At 40.4% G+C, this 21,353-nt stretch overlaps 1 protein-coding gene across 2 annotated transcripts in view; it reads left to right on the top strand.

The window, feature by feature from the left end:
• Nucleotides 1-2,988: 2,988 nt before the first annotated feature.
• Nucleotides 2,989-21,353, top strand: part of MTCL3 (MTCL family member 3) — a 43,773-nt gene continuing 25,408 nt past the window's right edge. For both annotated transcript variants that reach the window (XM_064598087.1, XM_045865511.3), the window contains exons 1-3: nt 2,989-4,080; nt 4,541-4,765; nt 6,600-6,758. In XM_064598087.1, coding sequence (XP_064454157.1) covers nt 2,989-4,080; nt 4,541-4,765; nt 6,600-6,758 — 1,476 coding nt within the window. The remainder of the gene's footprint in view (nt 4,081-4,540; nt 4,766-6,599; nt 6,759-21,353) is intronic.

The following is a 21,353-nucleotide window of genomic DNA, read 5'->3' as shown; positions in this document are numbered from 1 at the left end:
ATATTTATTCGGTTTGCACTAAATTGGTGGTGGTATCACAAGAGCCCTTTGTCCCTGGGACGGTGGGTCTGGCAACCATTATCTACTCGGGGAAGCGACGTCTGATGACTCCGCCCGGGCTGGGGGTGGGGAAGGTGCACCGCGTGGAGAGCTCTACGAGAATTAAAGTGAGCGAACAAAGAGAACTCCCAGCAGCCGCCCGCCAGCTCCTCGCAGCTGCATCAGGAGACGTCAGTCACGCCCGGAAGGCTGTTCGAATACGCCTCCCAGAGAAAAGAGCTCAAGTAAATAATTGATGGAGATTGATCCGCCCAGGACAAAGCTCTGCAGAAAACCAGTGGATCCGATTTCGAGTGCTTTTGGAATCCCCTGCCAAGTACAGGATATGGGAGCCCAGCACGGACTTTGAGTGCGGCTACGGATCTTCCATCTCGGGTGTGGCTCCGGCCTTTTTGTCTTCTTGCCACCTTCCCTATCACCCCCCGCCCCCCGGCCCGACCCGCCTTCGTCTCTTTCCTCTTGAAAGTAGCCTCTCTTTGGTTACTTCTACCCTATCCTCCCTTGCAATCCCGCCCTCTCCCCTGCCCAGTCCGGTGAGGTCAGCTCATGAATATCAGTGCACTTCCTGAGGAGCGTCTGGCACCGCTTGGTACCTCGCGCGTTCGCCTGCCCGGAGCCGCAGCTCCAGCCGAGTCGCGGCCCGCGGGAAGTAACCGGCTCTGGGGGCCGCCGAACCTTCACGTTAACGCCATTGTTTGGAGAAATCGAGTGGGTGTGGAACTGGGGCGAGAGGGCCCAAAGTCGTGCTCAGCCAAAAAGTCGCATATAATACTACGAAGTTAAACTTTCCTTGTCTTTAAAAGACAAAAAAAAAAAAAAAAAAAAAAAAATTAAAAAATTAAAAAATAAACCCTGAGGTCGCCGGAGGATCAGAAGGAAAGCGCTGTTGATTTGCATCAACTTCGAAACATCGCGTCTGCAGAGAAGTGAGCAGTTCTTCTGGATTTCTAAAGGGATGGGGATGAGAGATGGGGTGGGTCAGTGGGCAGATAAAATATGAGATGAAAATTGTTGGTTTGTGCCCATCCGGGGTTGCTTGGTTGGCGATTTCCACGGGGGAAGCCTTGAAGAGGCACAGCATCTTGTCACTTTGTGAGAATCACGTGACAGCTTGGTACCTTTGGTTGTGGGAGCCGAGTTCCTGGAACCTGAGCTTTCTCCTGGTTTAGAGCTGTCTGGGGCCGAATTTAAACGTTGTCAGGTGGCTCTCAGCTCCTGAGTGATTATGCCTAATTCAAAACAAAAGTAAGGTTGCATTATTGGCAATATATTGGCAATATAGCTTGTTTAAGTGGTCCACATTATTGTGACCCATGCTGTTGAACTAGGCCAGACATTCTAGGAGCATGTGGCTCTGGAGAACATGTAGAAAATAAGTTGGTGGATAACTTTTTCCCCCTTAGTGACTTCTTTGTTCGCAATTATTTTTTAAACAGTTGGAAGGAGATCCCAAAAAGAGAAAGGTGCAGAAGGAAACTTCCAGTAATATTTATTCATAAAATGAGGAATTGCTGCATGTTCACTAAGTTATGATACTTAAAATGGACAATAACAGTAATAACCCTAGTAAAATAACTGGCAAGCATCTCCTCTCCTAATAGGAGGATTTTTATTTTTTTAAGGAGAACTTTCTGCCTAGTCATACCCTTTTCAGTGCTTTAAAGAGAGATGATAGCTCTAAGGAAAAAACACCAAACTTACAGCTGATCAGGTAGCTGGATCACTAGGGAGAAGAACACAGGAGGCACTGGCTTGCTATTTTCCAGATTTTAAAAGCTAGTGATAGTTTTATCTTGGAGAAAATACACAATAGAGGCTTATGGTGCCACCATGAGTAAGGATGCCCCAGGTTTCTTGGGTGCAGGGTCATTCTGTCTCAGAATTTGGCTCCATAGGAGGAACCAGGCACTTTAAAAGTACAACTTTACCTCTGATATAAACTTTACCTATGATATATACCATGTAATAAGATGTTTAAAAATGAAAATATTTTCTATCTGGCAATTACATTTAAAACTAAAATGACTCACAAGAACTATAAAATTCAGATAAATGTGGAAGTCATCACCTATAATTTAAGAAATTGTGCAGAGCCGCCAATAAACTTTTCCAAAAGTATTTTAAAAATTATTTACCAAAGCTTAAAGAAGAACACTTTTAGGGTTACTAATAACTAAACCATATAGATGATTCTGAATGCCATTACTTTCTTAAACTGAAGTTGATTTAAAGTCATTCATTACTTTTATTTTAGTTCTAGACTAAAGGAAAATGGGTGCATTTCTCTAACCAAGAGCAAAATTAAGAGTCAGAGCTGAGACAAGTACCATGTATCCATAGCAAATTTCCTCTAGGAACCTACATTATAACCCCTTTCCTCTAATTGAGAATAGTAATTAAATAAAATGTTCTCTACTAAACTGGGTTTTAAGGAGGAAAACCAAAGTTAAAAAAGCAGGGTATTCAACTCTAGCGTGTGGACATCTCCTTTTCCTTCTGAAGCTTCTTCCTGACTTTATCCCCTCACCTTTTTTTTTTTTAATCTCCCTTCCCATCAATTCCTTTCTGACCCATATCTCACCATTGCCAGAACCTGCTACCGTGAGAATGTTAGGCTCAGCTGCTTTCAGATCATTATGGAGTGAAATGGAGACGGTGCCTCCCTGAGCAAAATGAGAATTGACTATTCTGCATCCTATTCCTAAACTCAAGGCTTTTATTAAGTGCTTTCCAAATGTCACGATTTTCTAGGGCTTCTCTTCTATGGGGAAATCACCCTTTGCTCTGTAACAATGCAGACATGTTGTGTGCTTCCCTTCTATTTCTATCCCAGATTAGAAAGGGAGGTTGGCGGATTTGAGGAGGGAAAAGAATGATCTGGTGATGGACCATTCTAAATCTCATCTGGTAGATTCTTCCTAGACCGCCATGAGTCAGCCACCGATGGGGGGCGCTGCCCCTGCCACAGCCACAGCTTCTGCGGCCGCCTCTGCCACTGAGGCTCGACTGCACCCAGAGGGCAGCAGCAGAAAACAGCAGCGTGCTCAATCACCTGCCAGATTAAGGGACAATTCGGTCCGACAGACGACCGCGACCACCCGGTCCCCCGTGGGGGCCGGCACTAAACTCAACTCTGTTCGACAGCAGCAGCTGCAGCAGCAGCAGGGCAACAAGACTGGGAGTCGCTCAGTGCCCCCGACCAGCGCCCGAGGAGGCGGAGGCGGGGTGGAGAAGGCTGCGCCCCTGGCGCCCAAAGGGGCAGCGCCGGGAGCTGTCCATCTCGCGGCTGGTGCTGAAGCGGCCCCCGCGGCGACCCTGGCCCCGGTGGGCGTCAGGAGGCCTGGCCCGTCGGAGGAGCCATCCCGGGAGCTAGAGCCAGTGTCCGCCAAACTCGGGGAACCCCCTCCACTCGGGGAAGGAGGAGGAGGGGGTGGGGAAGGAGGAGGAGCCGGCGGCGGCTCCGGAGAAAGGGAGGGGGGCGCTCCGCAGCCGCCGCCGCCGCCCAGGGGCTGGCGAGGGAAAGGCGTACGCGCTCAGCAGAGGGGCGGCAGCGGCGGGGAGGGGGCCTCCCCTTCACCATCCTCCTCTGCGGGCAAAACCCCAGGCCCCGGCAGCAGAAACTCCGGAAGCGGTGTTGTGGGGGGCGGCAGCGGTGGCGGTGGGAGCTACTGGAAGGAAGGATGTCTGCAGTCTGAGCTCATCCAGTTCCACCTCAAGAAGGAGCGAGCGGCAGCGGCGGCAGCCGCGGCTCAGATGCACACTAAGAACGGCGGCAGCAGCAGCCGCAGCTCCCCGGTCGCTGGCGCCCCTGCCATTTGCGAGCCTCTTGCAGTCCCTTCCGTCTCCCCAATGGCGGCGGCAGCGGAGGGCCCCCAGCAGAGCGCCGAGGGCAGCGCGAGTGGAGGGAGCATGCAGGCGGCGGCGCCTCCTTCGTCGCAGCCGCACCCGCAGCAGCTCCAGGAGCAGGAAGAAATGCAGGAGGAGATGGAAAAGCTGAGAGAGGAAAACGAGACTCTCAAGGTGAGAAGGGTGGGGGGAACCGGGTGGGGGAGGGGCGGTGTGGGCCTCGGAGGATTAGGGCGTGTCCCGCGAGGGTGAGAGGCTGTTAACCTGTTAGGGGGCCTTAAAGAGGGAAGGGAACAGGAAACCAGAGGAGGGGGCTCCTAGGCCTTTTCTAGATTTAAAACGGCCTAAGATTAGTAGCCTCCAGGTCTTAATTTAAATCCAAATTTGGGCCTTCGTTTCTCTAATTATCATGGCTTGTCCCACTTTTTCATGGAGAGAGATAGAGTAGGAGAGTTCAAGAAGGCCCAAAGAAGGCCCGTTTTTCTAGTTTCTTCTTCATTCAGCTCTGTCACTCCTGTCTCATGGAGAGGGGCAATAAAACTGAGAATTTGGAGTTGGAATGGGGTGCATACGGTGCATGTCCGGGTGGCAGGGGGCGAGGTTAATTTTGACCCGCGGCCTGTCACCGCCTCAGAACGAGATTGATGAGCTGAGGACCGAGATGGACGAGATGAGGGACACTTTCTTCGAGGAGGATGCCTGTCAACTGCAGGAAATGCGCCACGAGTTGGAGAGAGCCAACAAAAACTGCCGGATCCTGCAGTACCGCCTCCGCAAAGCCGAGCGCAAAAGGCTCCGCTACGCACAGACTGGGGAAATCGACGGGGAGCTGTTGCGCAGCCTGGAGCAGGACCTCAAGGTCTGTGGAGCCGGGGCTGGGGGGAGCGGGGGGGGGGCGGGGCGCGGGGTAGGGGCTGCATGTAGGACCTCTTTGCGAGGAAAGGCCTTCACTGGTCATTAGCAAAGACACGGAGTTTCGCAGCGCTAACCACGAAATATCAGGTTCCATGCAGGGGAAAGGGAAGAACAGGCCAGTGGGTTTGAAGAGTCCAGTGTGCGTGGAAGGCCTTGCGGAAAGGAGCTCTGTGGGCTTTCTTGGAAGTAACGGTGACTCTTCCAGAGATGGTGGGAGGAGAGCGCCTCCCCCGGCAGAAACGCGGGCGTGGCAGAGCGCAGATCGTTGCTTGATCGCGCCTCCAGAGGCTGTCTTCCAAGTAAGGCCAGGTGAAATCAGGCAGTCAAGAGCAGCGCGATGAAGACTCCTCAAGGGAGAGTAATTGAAGGCGAGAACAGGAACAGCGTTGGGAAGATATTAGAGTTAGGGTTTCTCGCTGCAAGTCCCCCTAACCTCCTTCTTCCAGGACTCCTTCCTTTCTGTACTTTGCTAACTCCCTGAAAGAAAATCTGTCCAATTTGCCGCCCCTTTTGGAGAAGTAAAGCGCTAGTGCAGTAAATGAAAGAACCTCATTCTTAATGTGAAGCTGTTCCTTTAGAATTTCCCCCAGTGGATAAATTTTAACCTTGAAATATGTTTTTTAAGTAGGTGTGGTCTGTTCAGTTCAGTTTGACTGTAGGCTGATTCACTGACAATGCAAACCAGTGTTGTCTTCATAACCTTGGACAACCAAACATAATTTTAATTATTTTAACTTCCTCAAGATATGAAAATCAAGTGTAATTATCCTATATTTGTTTTAAAGAAAGCTGTGAGAAAACACTTAATGAGAGTCATTGTATTTTTTTTTCTTTTCCTAACAGTGCTCACTATGCACCAGGCACTGTGGCAAGCATTTTTATGTATATTAACAGTTATTTCTCTAAATGTTAGCTCAAGACAAAAAAAACAAAAAGCACCTATGAGGTTGGGATTATTAATAGCATCATCTTGCTCTTCTTGTATGGAAGCTGAACCTTTTACCGAGGTAAAGTGCCCAGCCCCCAGCCCTGGGAATCAGCTAATAGGTGGCCAGGCTGTCTACCCACCCAGTATAAAACTACAGTCTATGTCCTGAGCCACTACATAATACTACACCAAAGGGTTTTGTTCCAAACCCTAAAATTTCCAAGATGATCTCAAAGCAAAAGGCAAAAATGTACACTGTAAAACAAAACAAAACTTAATCTCAAGGACTGATAGTTTCCTGAAAGTGAGCACCTGACATCATAGGATCAAAATTCAAGCCCCCACACCTCACCTGTGAAAACTTCGTTTTCTAGTCTTTAAAATGAGTGATATAGGAAATATCTAGTGTTGTTGTAGAATTAGAGGAGATATGTGACATTTCTTTACACATGACAAATCACAGTTGAACATCTATGACCTTGGTGAGTATAGAGGTTAAGGGAACAGAGTGGAGAGCCAGACTACCTGACCACTTGTTAGCTGTGTGACCTTGAGCATATTACTTCACATCTCTGAGACTCCTTTTCCTCATTTATAAAGTAGGAATAGTAATAGTCCCTATATCATGGGATTGTTGTGAGGGCTAAATAATTTATGTATGTGAATGACTTATATATGAAGCATCTGGAAAGATTACTGGTATCTGGTAGAAACAATTTCTGTATTGATTCTTAGTAGTTTTATTTATTTATTTATTTTTGGCTCTTAGTAGTTTTAATGTGAATATAACTTTAGCTCACTTATTGTATTGTCTTTAATTACATATTATTGTTAAAACACTTCAATTTAGGTTGCAAAGGATGTATCTGTGAGACTCCACCACGAATTGGAAAATGTGGAAGAAAAGCGAACAACAACAGAAGATGAAAATGAAAAACTGAGGCAACAGCTTATAGAAGTTGAGATTGCGAAGCAAGCTTTACAGAATGAACTGGAAAAAATGAAGGAGGTTAGTATTTGATTATCTCATGGTATGCTACATATACATTTACTTCTTTAGAAAAGAATCCCCAGGACTAGTATGACTGTTAAAATAATTCCGTTTTTTAATGATTATAGAACAGTTCGTTGTTCTTACCCAATATACTAACAGACACATGACTTCATACTAAATTAATAAGTAGCAAAGAAAAACTGATGTCAGCCCTGTCTCTATCTTGATATATATGAGCTCTGACTGAGGTTTCATCCTGTCCTCTAAATTTATGGTAAAGAGGGGCTCATGGGTGGCGCAGTTGGTTGAGCTGCTGACTGTGGGTTTAGGCTCGGGTCGTGGGATTGAGCCCCGTGTCAGGCTCTGCACTCAGCCTGGAGTCTGCTTGGGTTTCTCCCTCTCCCTCTACCCCTATCCACCCCCAATAAATAAATAAATAAATCTTTAAAAATAAATAAATAAATTTATATTAAAGAAATTACACAGCTATACCAAACACAAAGGATGTCAAGAGTATGAAAGACTAAGCCTTGTGTTGAGAAGAAGAACTAGTCTTGTGATTACTACTGAGTTCATAGAACCACAGACTTTTAGGATGAAAGGTCAGAAAAACCATTTAATTGAATCAAATCAAATCAAATTGAATTGAATCAAATAATTGCTTGAATCCTCTTTATGACAAAACCCCCAGATGATCGAATGCTTAGAACATCACCAGTGACTGACCTTTAAGATCTTTTGCATTAGCCAGTTCTGTGACAGCATAGCTCTGTTTAAAGGTTTTCTTTGTTTTGAGTTGAAATCTATTTCATTGTAACCTTGACCGATTCATCTTAGTTCTTACCCTTTAGGGTAGAAGAGTCAAGAGTCCTCTTCCACATCAGGTATTTGAAGTTTCTACCATGTTTCCCCTAAATTGTCTCAAAGAACAAAATTAGTATCAAAGAAAATAATTGGAGGAGAAAAGAAACAGAAAAGATTTATCAAGAAGTAATTAGCTTTGTGATAAGTAGCAACTGAATTAAAATACTCATCTTTGAAAACTGCCTGAGAATGTACAGGCAACTTATGAAAACTATTATTGAGAATTAGCAAATGCACACATGGTCCTCTGGACATTTTCCTCTGCTTAGATATGCAGAATTTAAATGAAAATCCTAATCTTTCTGTGGGCTGAGATATTGCACCTTTCAATGCTATGCTTATCTCAAAATGGTATAAAAATATATATTACCATGTAACAGTGAAAATATCAAGTCTGATTAGGAATATGTGTCAGGAATTTGTATTAAATAGTTTCAGTGTGGTAAACTATTTTGTGATCTAAGTTTCTACTTATTGTTACATTATCCTGATTTAAACATTTTTTAACATGACAAATTAGGGCAAAACCATTTTCATGATATGTAATTCTTGGCTAATACCTAAGGATGGCTGTGTGCTACAGTAGGAAAACATGGAAACTGGGAGCCATGTGACCGTCCTTACCAGTAACTAACTGGATGACTTAAAAGGCTTCAAACTTGCCTCAGTTTATTCACTTGTAAAATGTTGTTTTAATGATTCTCAACATCTCCCACAGCTATCATGACCTTTATCATGAAATCCAGGACATTATCTTTAAAGAAGAGCATAAATTTTTTTTCCCTTAAGTTAAGAGATTAACTATGAAATTATGTATGTATATGTTTCTTAAACAATAATGTACAGTTGAAGTCAAAAAATGAAAGTTTAATTTCCAGGAAAAACAATGAAATAGGCAGCTCTATTAGTTTGCTAGGGCTGTTGTAACAAAGTACCAGCAACTGGGTGGTGTAAATAATAGACATTTATTTTCTCACAGTTCTGGCAGCTGGAAGTCCAAAGTCAAGGTGTAGTCAGGCTTACTCCCAATGAAGGCAGGATCTGTTCCAGGCCTCTCTCCTTGGCTTGTAGATGGCTATCTTCATGTTTACATTACATTCTCCCTAAAGATGCCTATGTCTAGATTTCCCCTTTTATAGACATCAGTCATTGTAGATTAGTACCTACCTAATTGTAGGTTGTACGTTGTAGATGGACTGCCTCTGTAAAGACCCTATCTCCAAAAAAGGTCACATTCTGTAGTACTTGGGGTTACGACTTCAGCATGTGAATCAAGGGGACCCAATTCATCCTATAACCATAGCAATTAAACACCTTCTTGTAGGCAAGCAAAGAGAAAATTCATTGTCAGTTCCATTAGGGCTCCATTCCACATTCATACCTCACTTGCTTTCTCCCATATTCCTTGTTTATGCAATTAAGAACATTCAAGTCAAAACAAACTTCAAAGCGACTGCCTTTGGCTCAGGTCATGATCCTGGAGTCCCTGGATCGAGTCCCGCATCGGGCTCCCTGCTCGGCAGGGAGTCTGCTTCTCCCTCTGACCCTCCCCCCTCTCATGTGCTTGCTCTCTCTCATTCTCTCTCTAATAAATAAATAAAATCTTTAAAAAAAAAACAAACAAACTTCATTTGACTACGAGGAATAAAAGAGAAATACTTTGTGATTTGGTATCATGTGAATGTTTCTTAAGTAAATATCTGAAAATTGGATTTAAGAATGGCATAAGAACTTTCTGATTTCATTCTGTGTCTAGAAAAGGGGAAAATGCCTGTAGACTGTTCATTAGCCAGATAGATGGGACCTCTCCCATTGTAAAATAAAAGCCAGAATAGTCTGGCTACCGGGAAGAAGGGCTAGAACCTGAGAATGTCCTCAGGAGAATCATTGTAGAGATGTATTTCCTTGATTCTGTTCCCTACACCCTTCCCTATAACTATTCTTCCTTCAGGACTCTGACTCTGATTTGGGAAAACACTCTAGTAGCATCAAGCAATGTGGGTATATGTTCATGCCAAAAAGGAAATTCACATTCTCCTTGGAGTTCTAAAAGCCAAACTCCAGTCCCTGATTAGAGACTACAACAACAACAACAAAAGTGTAGGGGATTTAGGAGCATGTATTCAGGATATCAGCTTCTAAAGTAACCTTTGATTTAAAAGATGGGCTCTACAATAGCATTCCCAGTTTGAGAAGGTGGGTGGCAGTGGAGAAAAGAAATAGAAATAGGAAGAACAAGAGAGTGGATGAGAAAGATCTGGGGGATTCTAAATGTAATAAAGGAAAAATGAAAAATATTCTGGCAGGAAAGTTCTGAAATCATTCATTTGAAGTTAAGCTTCAGAGTGTTCAGAAAAGTGTCAGGAATAGAAAAGGTAGTTTAAAAATATATTTGGAAATCAGAAATGTTTCATTAAAATGAGATTCTTGTAATGGTAACTTTGTTATCTTCCAAGAAGATCAATATTAAAACTGAGTTACAATAATAAGTGTCTCAGTGTGTGGGGTAGGAGCTGTGACAGCTTCAGTTAATCATCTACTTCCTTGGTTGTAAAATGAAAACATATTCAAGTCCTTGGTGAGTGTTAACCACACAACTGTCATCCCTTTGTGGCATTCTAATCAGTGGAGAAAACAGAATGAGGCCAAACTTTCCATTATGAAGAAAAGACACTAGTTATGGAGTAAAATCATAAAATGTTATGTAGACTATACTAGAGAGAAGCAATCCTCTAACTCCCAGTTTCTAGTTTCTTATATGGAGTCATATAGATGTTGAACAGCACAATTGGGACCAATAGGCCATCTGCTGGAGTTTGGAAACCATTTACTAAGAGTTTAATTGGCTTCAAGGGTGTTGACCAATTGCTGTCAAGGCTAGTGGCTGCACAAGGTCCTATGCACCTGCTCATATCCATCTGCTTATCTTCTTCCTCTGAGAGTACGGAGTAGGCACCAAGGGTAAGAAGAGTTGAGTAGAAGCAGAATAGAGGTAATTAGTTGAGTCTATTGCAACTCATTGCTTGTATTGAAACAGTTGGTATTCTGCCAATTGCAAACAAGAGGGACCTCTTAGGATGCAGCCTTTGAGTCTTAATGGTTTTTTCATCCAATTACAAAACATTGATTGCTACCACCACTATGCTTTCTTGCAGTAGAAAAATGCCTTTACTTTTATGTAACCCAGGGAAAATGATGGTCTTTCAGCATCACAAGCAATCAGAGACAGATTTTTACAAAAGTTATTTCATGGAAACTATGACTAGCTCGTAGCATGAATGCCAAGACAGGTTAATGCATAAATAGCATAAAGAGAGGATATGGAGGAGGCTCTGTGAGGGATGAGTCTCTGCTACAGTTAAGTGAAGGTTACTGCCCTTCCTGAAGTCCTGCTGCTGTAGGAAGAAACTTTACTTTGAGAGCTTTGAAACCCTTGTGCTCTTCAGAAGGGAGGGGTCTTCTCATGTCGCCTTTAAGATCTGACACTGGGAGAAGCATTGATGACGGACATTTGAGGAAAGAAATAACCAACAGAGGACCTTTGAAGATGGAATGGAAGAAAGAGTAAATGAGATGATGATGATAAATGTTTACTTGATCCTTTTTATTTCAGAATCTATCCTCTTTGTGTTGTTCCATCCCTTAACCTCATGCAGGAGTCTTAAAATAATTTTCTTAACTTTTCCTGGTCTTTGCCCTAGAGGGCTCTTAACTTGCCTACTGCAATAGCACTATCTATCTTGGGACTTTTATTTTCTGTGCACTTGGTTAATATATCCTATCAATTACAGTGAACTCTCATTCTAGATCACAAAAAATAATTAGTACTATAAATTTTAACAGTAGTGTCTCTTTTTTTTAAGTACATAAAGAATATATCTGTTTACTCAGACTCTCTTTACAGACAGAAAACTTTAATAAACAAATGTTTCTCCTGCATGTTTACTATTGCCTATTTATTTTTTGATATAAAATAAAGAAATGAGTATAACTTTACTTGGATTTGGTAGGATGTGTTTAAGTTCTTAAGTGCAAAAACGAAATGCTGAGTGATAAATCAGCGAAGCAGCATCCCAAGAGACAGTATTAAGGGGGAATTTCTTTGGCATTCAAGTATTTTCCCCCCTGGTTCTGGTAGTTGTAATTTGAAAAATAGAAGAGTGGTCACTGATATTTTTAAATGAAATTGCCATAAATAGTTTTAAATGCATCAGTTAAACACTGTTACTTTAGTCGCATCTTCTCAGAGGCAATAGTTTGTTGAGTCACTTAGGCAGGAATAATATGGACTAAATTGAAAGCAGAAAACAATGTGCTTGGTAAACAGAGGAAAGCTTGTTTTCCAGGTTACCGTATGTTGTGAATGTATTTTCAAAGAGGTATTTATTTAGAAATTATAAACTCCATTGGATTTTTTTTCATGAAATTACATAGCAGTTGTATGCACTCTGAAGTGACTTCCAAGACTCAGTCCTGTATTAGTGGCTTTTTTCTTTTACCTGGATGCCAAGCCCCCAGCCAGCAAAAGCAAATCCCTGTTGGTGAGACAATCCCTGTTGGTGGAGTATTTTGTGAAACATATTGAACTTTTATTGTAAATGTCAGATTTCTGTTTATTTAAATGAAGAGCACAAGTGTTTTAAAGCTTTGAAAGTACAGATTCTTCCTATAGCCAGGTTGTGTCTTGGCTGGAATTTTGAACTTTATATTCTTAAAGCAGTAAGGCACTGTATTAAATATGAATTTTACCTAATTAAGCATTTCCTTTTGATTATGTATTCAGTTCCCATTTCAAATATCTATTAATTCTCATGTTTGCAATGGCAAGGCTTCATAGGAATTGTTCAATAAATGTATGTTGAGGGGCACCTGGGTGGCTCAGTTGGTTAAGCATCTGGCTCTTGATATCAGCTTAGGTCTTGATCTCAGGGTCGTGAGTTCAAGCCCCACGTTGGGCTCCACGCTGGGCATGGAGCCTACTTAAAAAAAAAAAATGTATGTTGAAATGTCTGTTGCATTTGCTGGTAAACCATATTGATGGGAACTGAGTCTCTAGCCGTGGACTCTGCCAGTTTAACAGAGGTCCTGGGGCTCTAGGCTGAACTTAGTGATCTGTGTATGAGAGATGAGCAACTTATATATGTTTAAATATCTCCATGGAAGTGCTTTACCTACACAGGTATTAAAGAGTTGTTTACTCCTCCAACTTCTTTCTCTAACCTACCTTAAAAAGGAATTTGTAATGGTTCTAATTAAATCATAACCCTTGAAATAAGGTTTTAGGGGCACCTGGGTGGCTCAGTCATTAAGCATCTGCCTTCGGCTTAGGTCATGATCCCAGGGTCTTGGGATTGAGTCCTACATTGGGCTCCCTGCTCAGCGGGAAGCCTGCTTCTCCCTCTCCCACTTGTGTTCCTGCTCTCGTTATCTCTCTCTCTGTCAAATAAATAAATAAAATCTTAAAAAAAAAAAGAAAGAAAGAAGGGTTTAAAACTTTGGTCAAGTAAGAATTCTGGGAAGAGGAAAGAAAACTTAATCCAAGGGATGTGCATTGTTGTGAAACAACTCTGAGCTCAGTAGCAATCAAGGCAGGGAGAGAAAAATTGAGAGAAATTACTTCCTAACTGTGACTGGATATGGAGGCAATACCAAGTTTTAGAGGAGGCCTTCAGAGCAACCATGAAGAAAATTCATCCTAGTACAGGAAAATGTTCACAATTATAAACAGAAAATCAGTGGATGGCTCACATGACAACCAGTGGATGGCTGAGCCTTCGTAACAACCGTCAGTTCTCATCTATACAATCAATAAATCAAGAATTACACTTTTGCAGAAAATAACGTTTAGACATTTTGTCATTAGCTGTGAATTTGAGTGCGGTTTTTTAGAAAGTTCACATGTCATGGTGTCTAGAAGCTGACTTTGAGGCCCGCCTCTCATTCCCTGTGACTTTGAACAAATAACTTGAAATGCATAGTCTTTATTCATAAATGTAGAAGTTAATCTAAATACTCTCAAAGGTTCCTATAAAAATGTCATTTTCTACTTTATTATTCATCTCTATTCTCCCCAGAAGTTCTATTTATAGTCAGGTATGCCAGTCTGTTTCACTACTATTATTATTATTACTGTGATTATTTTTTTCATTCATTCAATCAACAGATATTTATTGGATAGTAAATTTATTGCCTACTGTAGTTTGGACATATAGAAGCCACATATAGATGCAAAGACACAGATATCAGGGTGTTGCATAGTTGCATAGTTGCATAGTTGCATAGTTGTCCCTCAGAGTTTCTACTAAATGAGGGCAGTCATCAGCTAAACATCCAAACATTTTAATTTTGCTGTTATTGAAATGATATGACTTCTCTGACATTTTCTGAAGGTTCAAGTCTTTATGTTTCCAAGCGTATAAAAAAAATCTCTTTGAGGTCACTAGGCTTTTGTGTGTGTGTGTGACAGAGAAAAACCTCACATAGAACTGACCTCCATTAAACAACCTAGTCTTTTCCTTAAAGGACGCTGATGGGTATAGCTGAGACCCAGCTGGTCCCTGTGGTGCCTTTACATTTTGGGGCTGTAATTCACAACATTCTTTTTTTTTTTAATTTAATTTAATTTAATTATGTTATGTTAGTTACCATATAATACATCATGATTTTTTGATGTAGTGTTCTACGATTCATTGTCTTCATATAACACCCAGTGCTCCTTGCAGTACGAGCCCGGTGATGGGCATTAAAGAAGGCACAACATTATTTTCTACCACTCCCCTCTACCCTCGACTGCCTGAAAAGGGCCCTGCTTCTAGTGGTGCAGAAAATAGCATCTCTCTGCCTCAGGATTTTCCTCAAGGCTAAAAACCAAAAACTTTGATCTGACTTTGATTTAGCAAACATTTATTGAGCATATATATAAGTGTATATAACAAGATAACAGTGTAACCATGAGGGTAGTCCCTGACCTCAAGTTAATTACTTTCTGATAGGAAAGACAGCTTTGTAGAAGTTGCACTTTGACAATATTTACACATGTGCATTACTCAACTGACTACTTCGATGTTCTTTATCTCAGAATGGAAAACTTATGAGGAAGAGGCTGATACTTGCTTTGATCGCTGTAGCATCCTCAACATCCAGTTCAGTGCCTGGCATTTAATCAATTAGACCATATTCTTCTGGAATATAATAACAACTGTTTATTCCATATTTAATTTGTATATATCTTTTTCCCACACTAGACTGTAAACCTCCTGGGAGTAAGAACGGACTCTTGTCTTACTCATCATCGTGTCCACAACAACCAGAAATTGTTGACACAAAGGCCACAGACAATAAATAATTTTGAGTGAGATACTATATGGAAATTAGGAGAGGTGTTTCAGGCCCTATTTTGTGGAGAGAACAAGAAATACGATTCAGAAACAGGGCTCTTTCTGTGGTGTCTATTGTAATACAAACAAGAGAGAGGGAAATGGATGAGGAAATCCAGCCTTTCCCTGCTTCCAGAATTAGAGATTACTTGAGACTTTGCTATCTCCTAGAAACTTCTAGTCCTCTACCTTGCTTCTCTCAAACCTGTTATTCCCTAGAAGCAACAACTCTTCCCTGGAATAAGGTCTCATAGGGAGGGGGGAATGAGGACAGGAGATCGAAAACAAGAGGACAACCCTGACACATTACACATCAGTTCTGCGTTTGACTTCTATATTCTTTGGTGAGACAATATGAAATGCAGGTTTAGAGAATGAGAGAAGACTGCAGATCTTGTCACTCCCAAAGACTATCCAACTATTTGCTTTAAATCTTCGATGTTTGGGATAGTCAGTTCAGTAGTGATTTGGCTGGACAGATAAGGAAAATTACCCCAGGGCTGCAGCTAGCTACTCAATAGCTACCAGCACTGAGTGCTAATTATTAGCCAGTCACTGTGCCAGAGACTTTATGTATAATGATGTTGTTAATAGTTTCATTTTAGGGGTGCCTGGGTGGCTCAGTCAGTTAAGAGTTCAACTCCTGGTTTCACCTCAGGTCATGATATCATGGGTCCTGGGATCAAGCTCCATGTCTGGCTCCACGCTCAACAGGGAGTCTGATGGAAATTTTTCTCCCTTTTCCCCTCTCCCTATTCTCTCTCTCAGATAAATCTTTTTTAAAAATAGTTTCATTTTAGAGATAAACACTCAAGGCTCACCAAGGTTAATATCACTAGTAAGCAGGCAGGGTCCACACTGGTCTGCCTGCCTCTAAGCCCATAGTCTCCACTGGCCAATGCTGCCCAACTGCACTGTTGGGACTCAGGGTGCCCCTTCACAAGCACCTCTGTCTTCTTCCGGACCCACAAATGACCTGACCTCTTTAGGGACCTCAGTTCTAGAATCTCCCAAGTTCTGCACCTCTAGCACACATTTGGAAAATGCACTAAGCAAGTATATAGAGAATACTTTCAAGGCATCCAAAGGAAAACTGTTTTATCTCACAGAAAGGAAATCCTTGCAGAAAAAAAAGAAAAAGAAAAAGGAAGGAAGAAAAAAAGAAAAAGAAGAAAGGAAGGAAAGAAAGAAAGAAAGAGAAAGAAAGAAAAAGGAAGAAAGAGAAAAAAAGAAAGAGAAAGAAAGAAAGAAAGAGAAAGAAAGAAAAGAAAAAGAAGAAAGGAAGGAAGGAAAGAAGAAAGAAAGAAAAAGAAAGAAAAAAGAGAGAAAGAAAGAAAGAAAGAAACTGGAAACATAGGGCTAAAAAATGTGTTTTCAGGTCCGTTGATGCCATCTCTTCTTTTTACAGAATTTATACCTGTGTTATTTCAGATAAATCACTAATAGCTGACTCTCGACTTAATCACCTCTTAAAGGAAAATAACGATTTTCCCCCTTCAGTCCATTTGCAAGGACAAACAGAAGAGAGTATGTGTGGCGTGCCTTATAAACCATAAGGTGGTATAGATATCAGATGCTCTTGTCATTATCACATAGTTCTAGATTCGCTGATTAAGACTTAACTCTTAAAAAGAATGTTTGAGTCCATGAGAGTGAAATTTTAGATGTACCCAGGACTCCAACTCTTTTGCACAGGGCTTTGAAACACTTCTGCTTTCTCTTTCCCCAGGAGTGTCTATGACAGTGAAGTCCCACTTTATAGGTCCCTTCACTGTAAAGCCATTCTAACTTCTTCCACGAGGCATCACCATCCAGCACCTCACACCTGCAGAGGTTTGAAGGGACAGTGCAGCTAGACTGTCTGCCCCTGCACCCCCCAACAGGGCTGACTGCTGATTTGTCTGGATAAATGTCTCTCCTACCTTTGCTGCTCTATAAATTTTTTTCTTAAAGAGAAACATCTTAGCAGAGAGAGGAGGGCTATTGTATTCAAGCACAAGATACTTTAGATTGTTTCGTGCCTTTTAGTGACTCCATAGATAATTCTATGCTCTCTGAATTTAAGAACCGTATTTCTATTTAATTCACATGGAGAGACTGTTAGATATACAAAAACTGTAAATGCTTGGGCAAGAGAAGAGGTGTTTCAGAAGATGTGATTGCTGTCAGAGGAGCTTATCTTTAGCTCTTAAATTAGAATTTACTCGGTTCCTTTGTTTTCCAATACTTGTTTTACATTTGAGCAAATATAACATGCAATTTCACTGTATATTACGAAGTATTTTCTAAGTTGAAAATTCAGTTATATCTTGAAGATTTTAGACTTCATTGCATTTATAATGGAAATACAATCATTTATTTGATGTCTCCATTCTTACTCCATTTTTACATTTCAGGGTCAGTTAAACTGATCTTTATCCAGATGGTAAATGACATTTGAAGGTGACATTTAAAGATGTCATTTAGCTTCTCTCCTGACATTTTCCATTTTATACTTCTATATTTCACTTAATGGGGCCATTTATATTCAGTGTGATTCAGCTCAGAAGCGCTTAAAATTAAAAATTCAAAATAGTCTATATTCATCTGCTGGCTAGCTCAGTTATTTCCAATTTGTCTAGCCAATTAATCATGTTGGTAAGTGGTTAATAAAATTACATTATTTTTTCTTTCCTTCACAAAGTAAATGTTCTTACCATTATATTGGCCAGGAACCTTGAATAATAGAAGAAATAATTAGCCCAATTGATTATTGTATTCAAGTGCATAAAGAGTGACTAATGTCAGTATGTGGTTGCATCTATTGCTTCCTTGCAAATGGAAGAAAAGATTTTCATAGAACTTTATCAAATGGTAGCCATCTGTATGTATTTAGGAGGATCTGTTTTATGGAAAGTATTGTTTTCTGAGGATAAAATACAGCTATCAGATTATTTCTTTTAGAGGTATAGCTACATTTAAAATAGAATAATTATGTTCTGCAATGATTTGGAAGGTAGTTATTCTATTTTTAATTCTATTAGTATTAACTTCAAGGTTTGTTTTTTTTTTTGTAATACATGTATGATCCTCAATTTTCCCAATTACCAAAGTCAAGAGTAAAACAAGGAAGAATTCTTATTCTTTCTTGGATTACTGTTTGGTCTTTGTTAATTTAACATAGGATTATAAACTACCATTGCTACTATTACTTACTGTTATAGTATATAGTTTCAATTTAAAGAATATCTTTTGCTTCATATGTAATTCAAACAATATACATCCAATTTCAATACTTTCTATCAGTGATTTTAAACCACAACTACATTTTTGAACCTCAGTTTTAAATAATCTTTAATTTGATTAGATAATGATCTTGACTTTTTTTCTTTTTTACAGGAAAAGTTTGTAGATGTTATACTTTCTGACCCTTTGTACTTTTGAAAATAATATGTGACTGACTTCACACAGAAATGGCAGAATGGCATTAGCGAGTGAAAATTTTTTCTTTTCACATTATATATTCTGTTCCATTATCTTCTGGCATTTGTTTTTCAGTGGAGAAATAGGAGATTGGTCTGACTTTGATTCCTTTGTAGGTCAGAATGTGTTCTCTCTACATAGTTATGGATATTTTTCTTTACCCTTTGTATCAATCACAGTCCTCCATAGGAAAGGAAAGTCACCCTAGATGGATCATATATATAGGATTACTCACAGTGGTGTGGGCAGGATTCAGAGAACATACTCTTAATTTGGGCTGGTCAGGCATTCAGAGAAGACTGGCAACACTTGGAAACCATCACCACCTCTAGATATAAAGACGCTGCTGAGGAAATGGTGTTCCAGGGGCCGGTGAAAGCTGGAACTGTGGAGGAGGGTCCACCCAGTGGGAGCTGTCATCTGGATGTGCCTTAGCTACTGCTAAGATATGGTGTTGAAAAAGTGAGGGAGTACTGAGGGTTGCTGGAGGGGAGGGGGTGGAGGGATGGGGTAACTGGGTGGTGGACATTAAGGAGGGCATGTGATGTAATGAGCACTGGGTATTATATAAGACTGATGAATGATAGGCCTGTACCTCTGAAACCAATAATATAGTATATGTTAATAAAAAATAAATTAAAAAAAATAAAAGCACAGTTAAAAGAAAAGTAAAGAACAAAGAAAAGAAAAGAGAAACAGAAAAAGTGAGGGAGTGAGGAGAAATACCCTAGACTCTCTTTCCTCCTACCCTTCATCCCTCAGCATTTCTGCCCATGCCTTCTATTGGCCAAACCCAACTAGAAGGTGACTGGCAGGGAAGGGAGCATAGGTAAAAAAGTATGCAGAGGTCAACCTCCTGAAGCACAGAGCAGGACAGAGAAGGGGCAAGAATGAGTCTGGATAGCTAAGGAGAATAACCAGTTCAAAAATATCGCCAGGACATATCTAGGTGATGGTCTTTGTTTGTATGTCCAGAACATGTAGACTCTTCAATCTGGAAAATAAACATTTATTAATTATCTCAGAGAAGCTTTCTTGTAGTATAGGCTTGACAATCACACATGCTCTATTTTGCTCACTTCGTACCCCCTACTACTTATCCTTTTACCTTTTTTTTGTCCTTTTCACCTGTGTCCTTGGACAAATTCTCAAGTTTGTTCTCAGTATCATTGAGTTAATTTTCTGCTATGTCAGTTGTGCTCTTTGAAGATGCCAGTGCAAAATTTAATTCTTACATTGAATTCAAGGTTATATTCTCAAACACATACAAGTATTCCTTTTAAAAAAATATTTCGTTTTTTTATTTGAGAGAGAGCACATGCTGGGGATGGGGGTGCAGGTGGGTGGATAGAGGGAGAGGGAGAAGCAGGCTCTCCACTGAGCAGGGAGCCAGACGCCAGGCTTGATCCCAGGATGCTGGGATCATGACTTGAGCCAAAGGCAGATGCTTAACAAACGGAGCTACCCAGGGACTCCCTAATTCTTGCATTGAAGTTTAGTGTCCTCTGTGAGTTTTCTTATTCCCAATAGCTTCCTAGTCTTCAGATCTTAATCTCCTCTATGACCTTCTGTTTTTAGTTCATAGAGGCCATGTTCATTATCTTATTAAGAATACAATATTTTTAAAGCTGCCTTCTGTTTTCTAGAGTAAATAGTTTTCAAACATATATTTTTGTTTTTTTCCTTTCTCTTTAGCTGAATACATTTTTCTTAGTTTATTGTATACAGCTTTTATTGAGGTATAATTTACATACTGTCAATTCATTTTAAGTATACAATTTAATGACTCTTAGTAAGTGTACAGAGTTGTGCAACCATCCCCACAATACAATTTTAGAACATTTATCTATCATGCTCACTTGCAGTCACCTCCTGTTCTCACTCCTAACCCCAGTCAAGGACTAATCTGTTTTCTAAATCTATAGCTTTGTATTTTGTGAATACATACAATTATAATCGTACAATTTTTGGCCTTTTGCATCTGGCTTCTTTCACTGAGCCTAATGTTTTTTATCAATACTTCATTCCTTTTTATTTCCAAATAATATTTGATTATGTGTATATATACATATATATGTAAAAAATATATATATATTAAAAAGTATATATATATCACATTTTGTTTATCCATTGTTCAGTTGATGGATATTAGTTTTTTCCATTTTTATGAATAATGCTACTATGAACATTCACATGCAAGTTTTTGTGTGGACCTATGTTTGATTTCTCTTGGGTAAATAAGACATTTATGGGTATATGATGAATTTATGTTTAACTTTTTAAAGAAATTACCAAACTATCTTCCAGAGTGGCTGCACCATTTTTTTTTTTAAATTGGTAAGGTACCATTTGATTGTCTTCTTTTTTTTTTCTTCAGTAGGCTCCATGCCTAGTTTGGTGCCCAGCACCAGGCTTGAAATCACAACCCTGAGATCAAGACCTGAGCTAAGATTAAGAGTCAGACACTTAACCAACTGAGCCACTCTGGCAGCCCCTGTACCATTTTTCATTCTACCAGCAAAAGAGGGTTCAATTTATCAACATCCTTGCCAACCCTTATTGCCTATCTTTTTTATTATAGCTATTCTATTGAGCATTAAGTGGTATGTCATTGTGGCTTAAATTTGTGTTTCCCTAATAATGTTGAACATCTTTTCCTGTGCTTATATTCCATTCATGTATCTTCTTTTGTGTAATATCTATTCAGTTTTTTGTTCATTTAAATTGGATTGTCTACTTATTCTTGAGTTCTAATTTAAACTCTTTATTCTGGGAGTGCCTGGGTGGCTCAGTTGGTTAACTGTCCAACCCTTGATCTCAGGGCCTTGATCTCAGGGTGGTGAGTTCAATCCCTACATTGAGCTTAAACTCTTAAAAAAATTAATATATGAACCATATATATTCTGGA

The sequence above is a fragment of the Mirounga angustirostris genome, unplaced genomic scaffold (assembly GCF_029215605.1).
Source record: "Mirounga angustirostris isolate CCGP_5_RB_7025 unplaced genomic scaffold, mMirAng1.0.hap1 SCAF_8, whole genome shotgun sequence".
Taxonomy (NCBI): Eukaryota; Metazoa; Chordata; class Mammalia; order Carnivora; family Phocidae; genus Mirounga; species Mirounga angustirostris.
The sequence above is the reverse complement of the archived record's forward strand: the minus strand, read 5'-3'. Positions and strand labels throughout refer to the sequence as shown.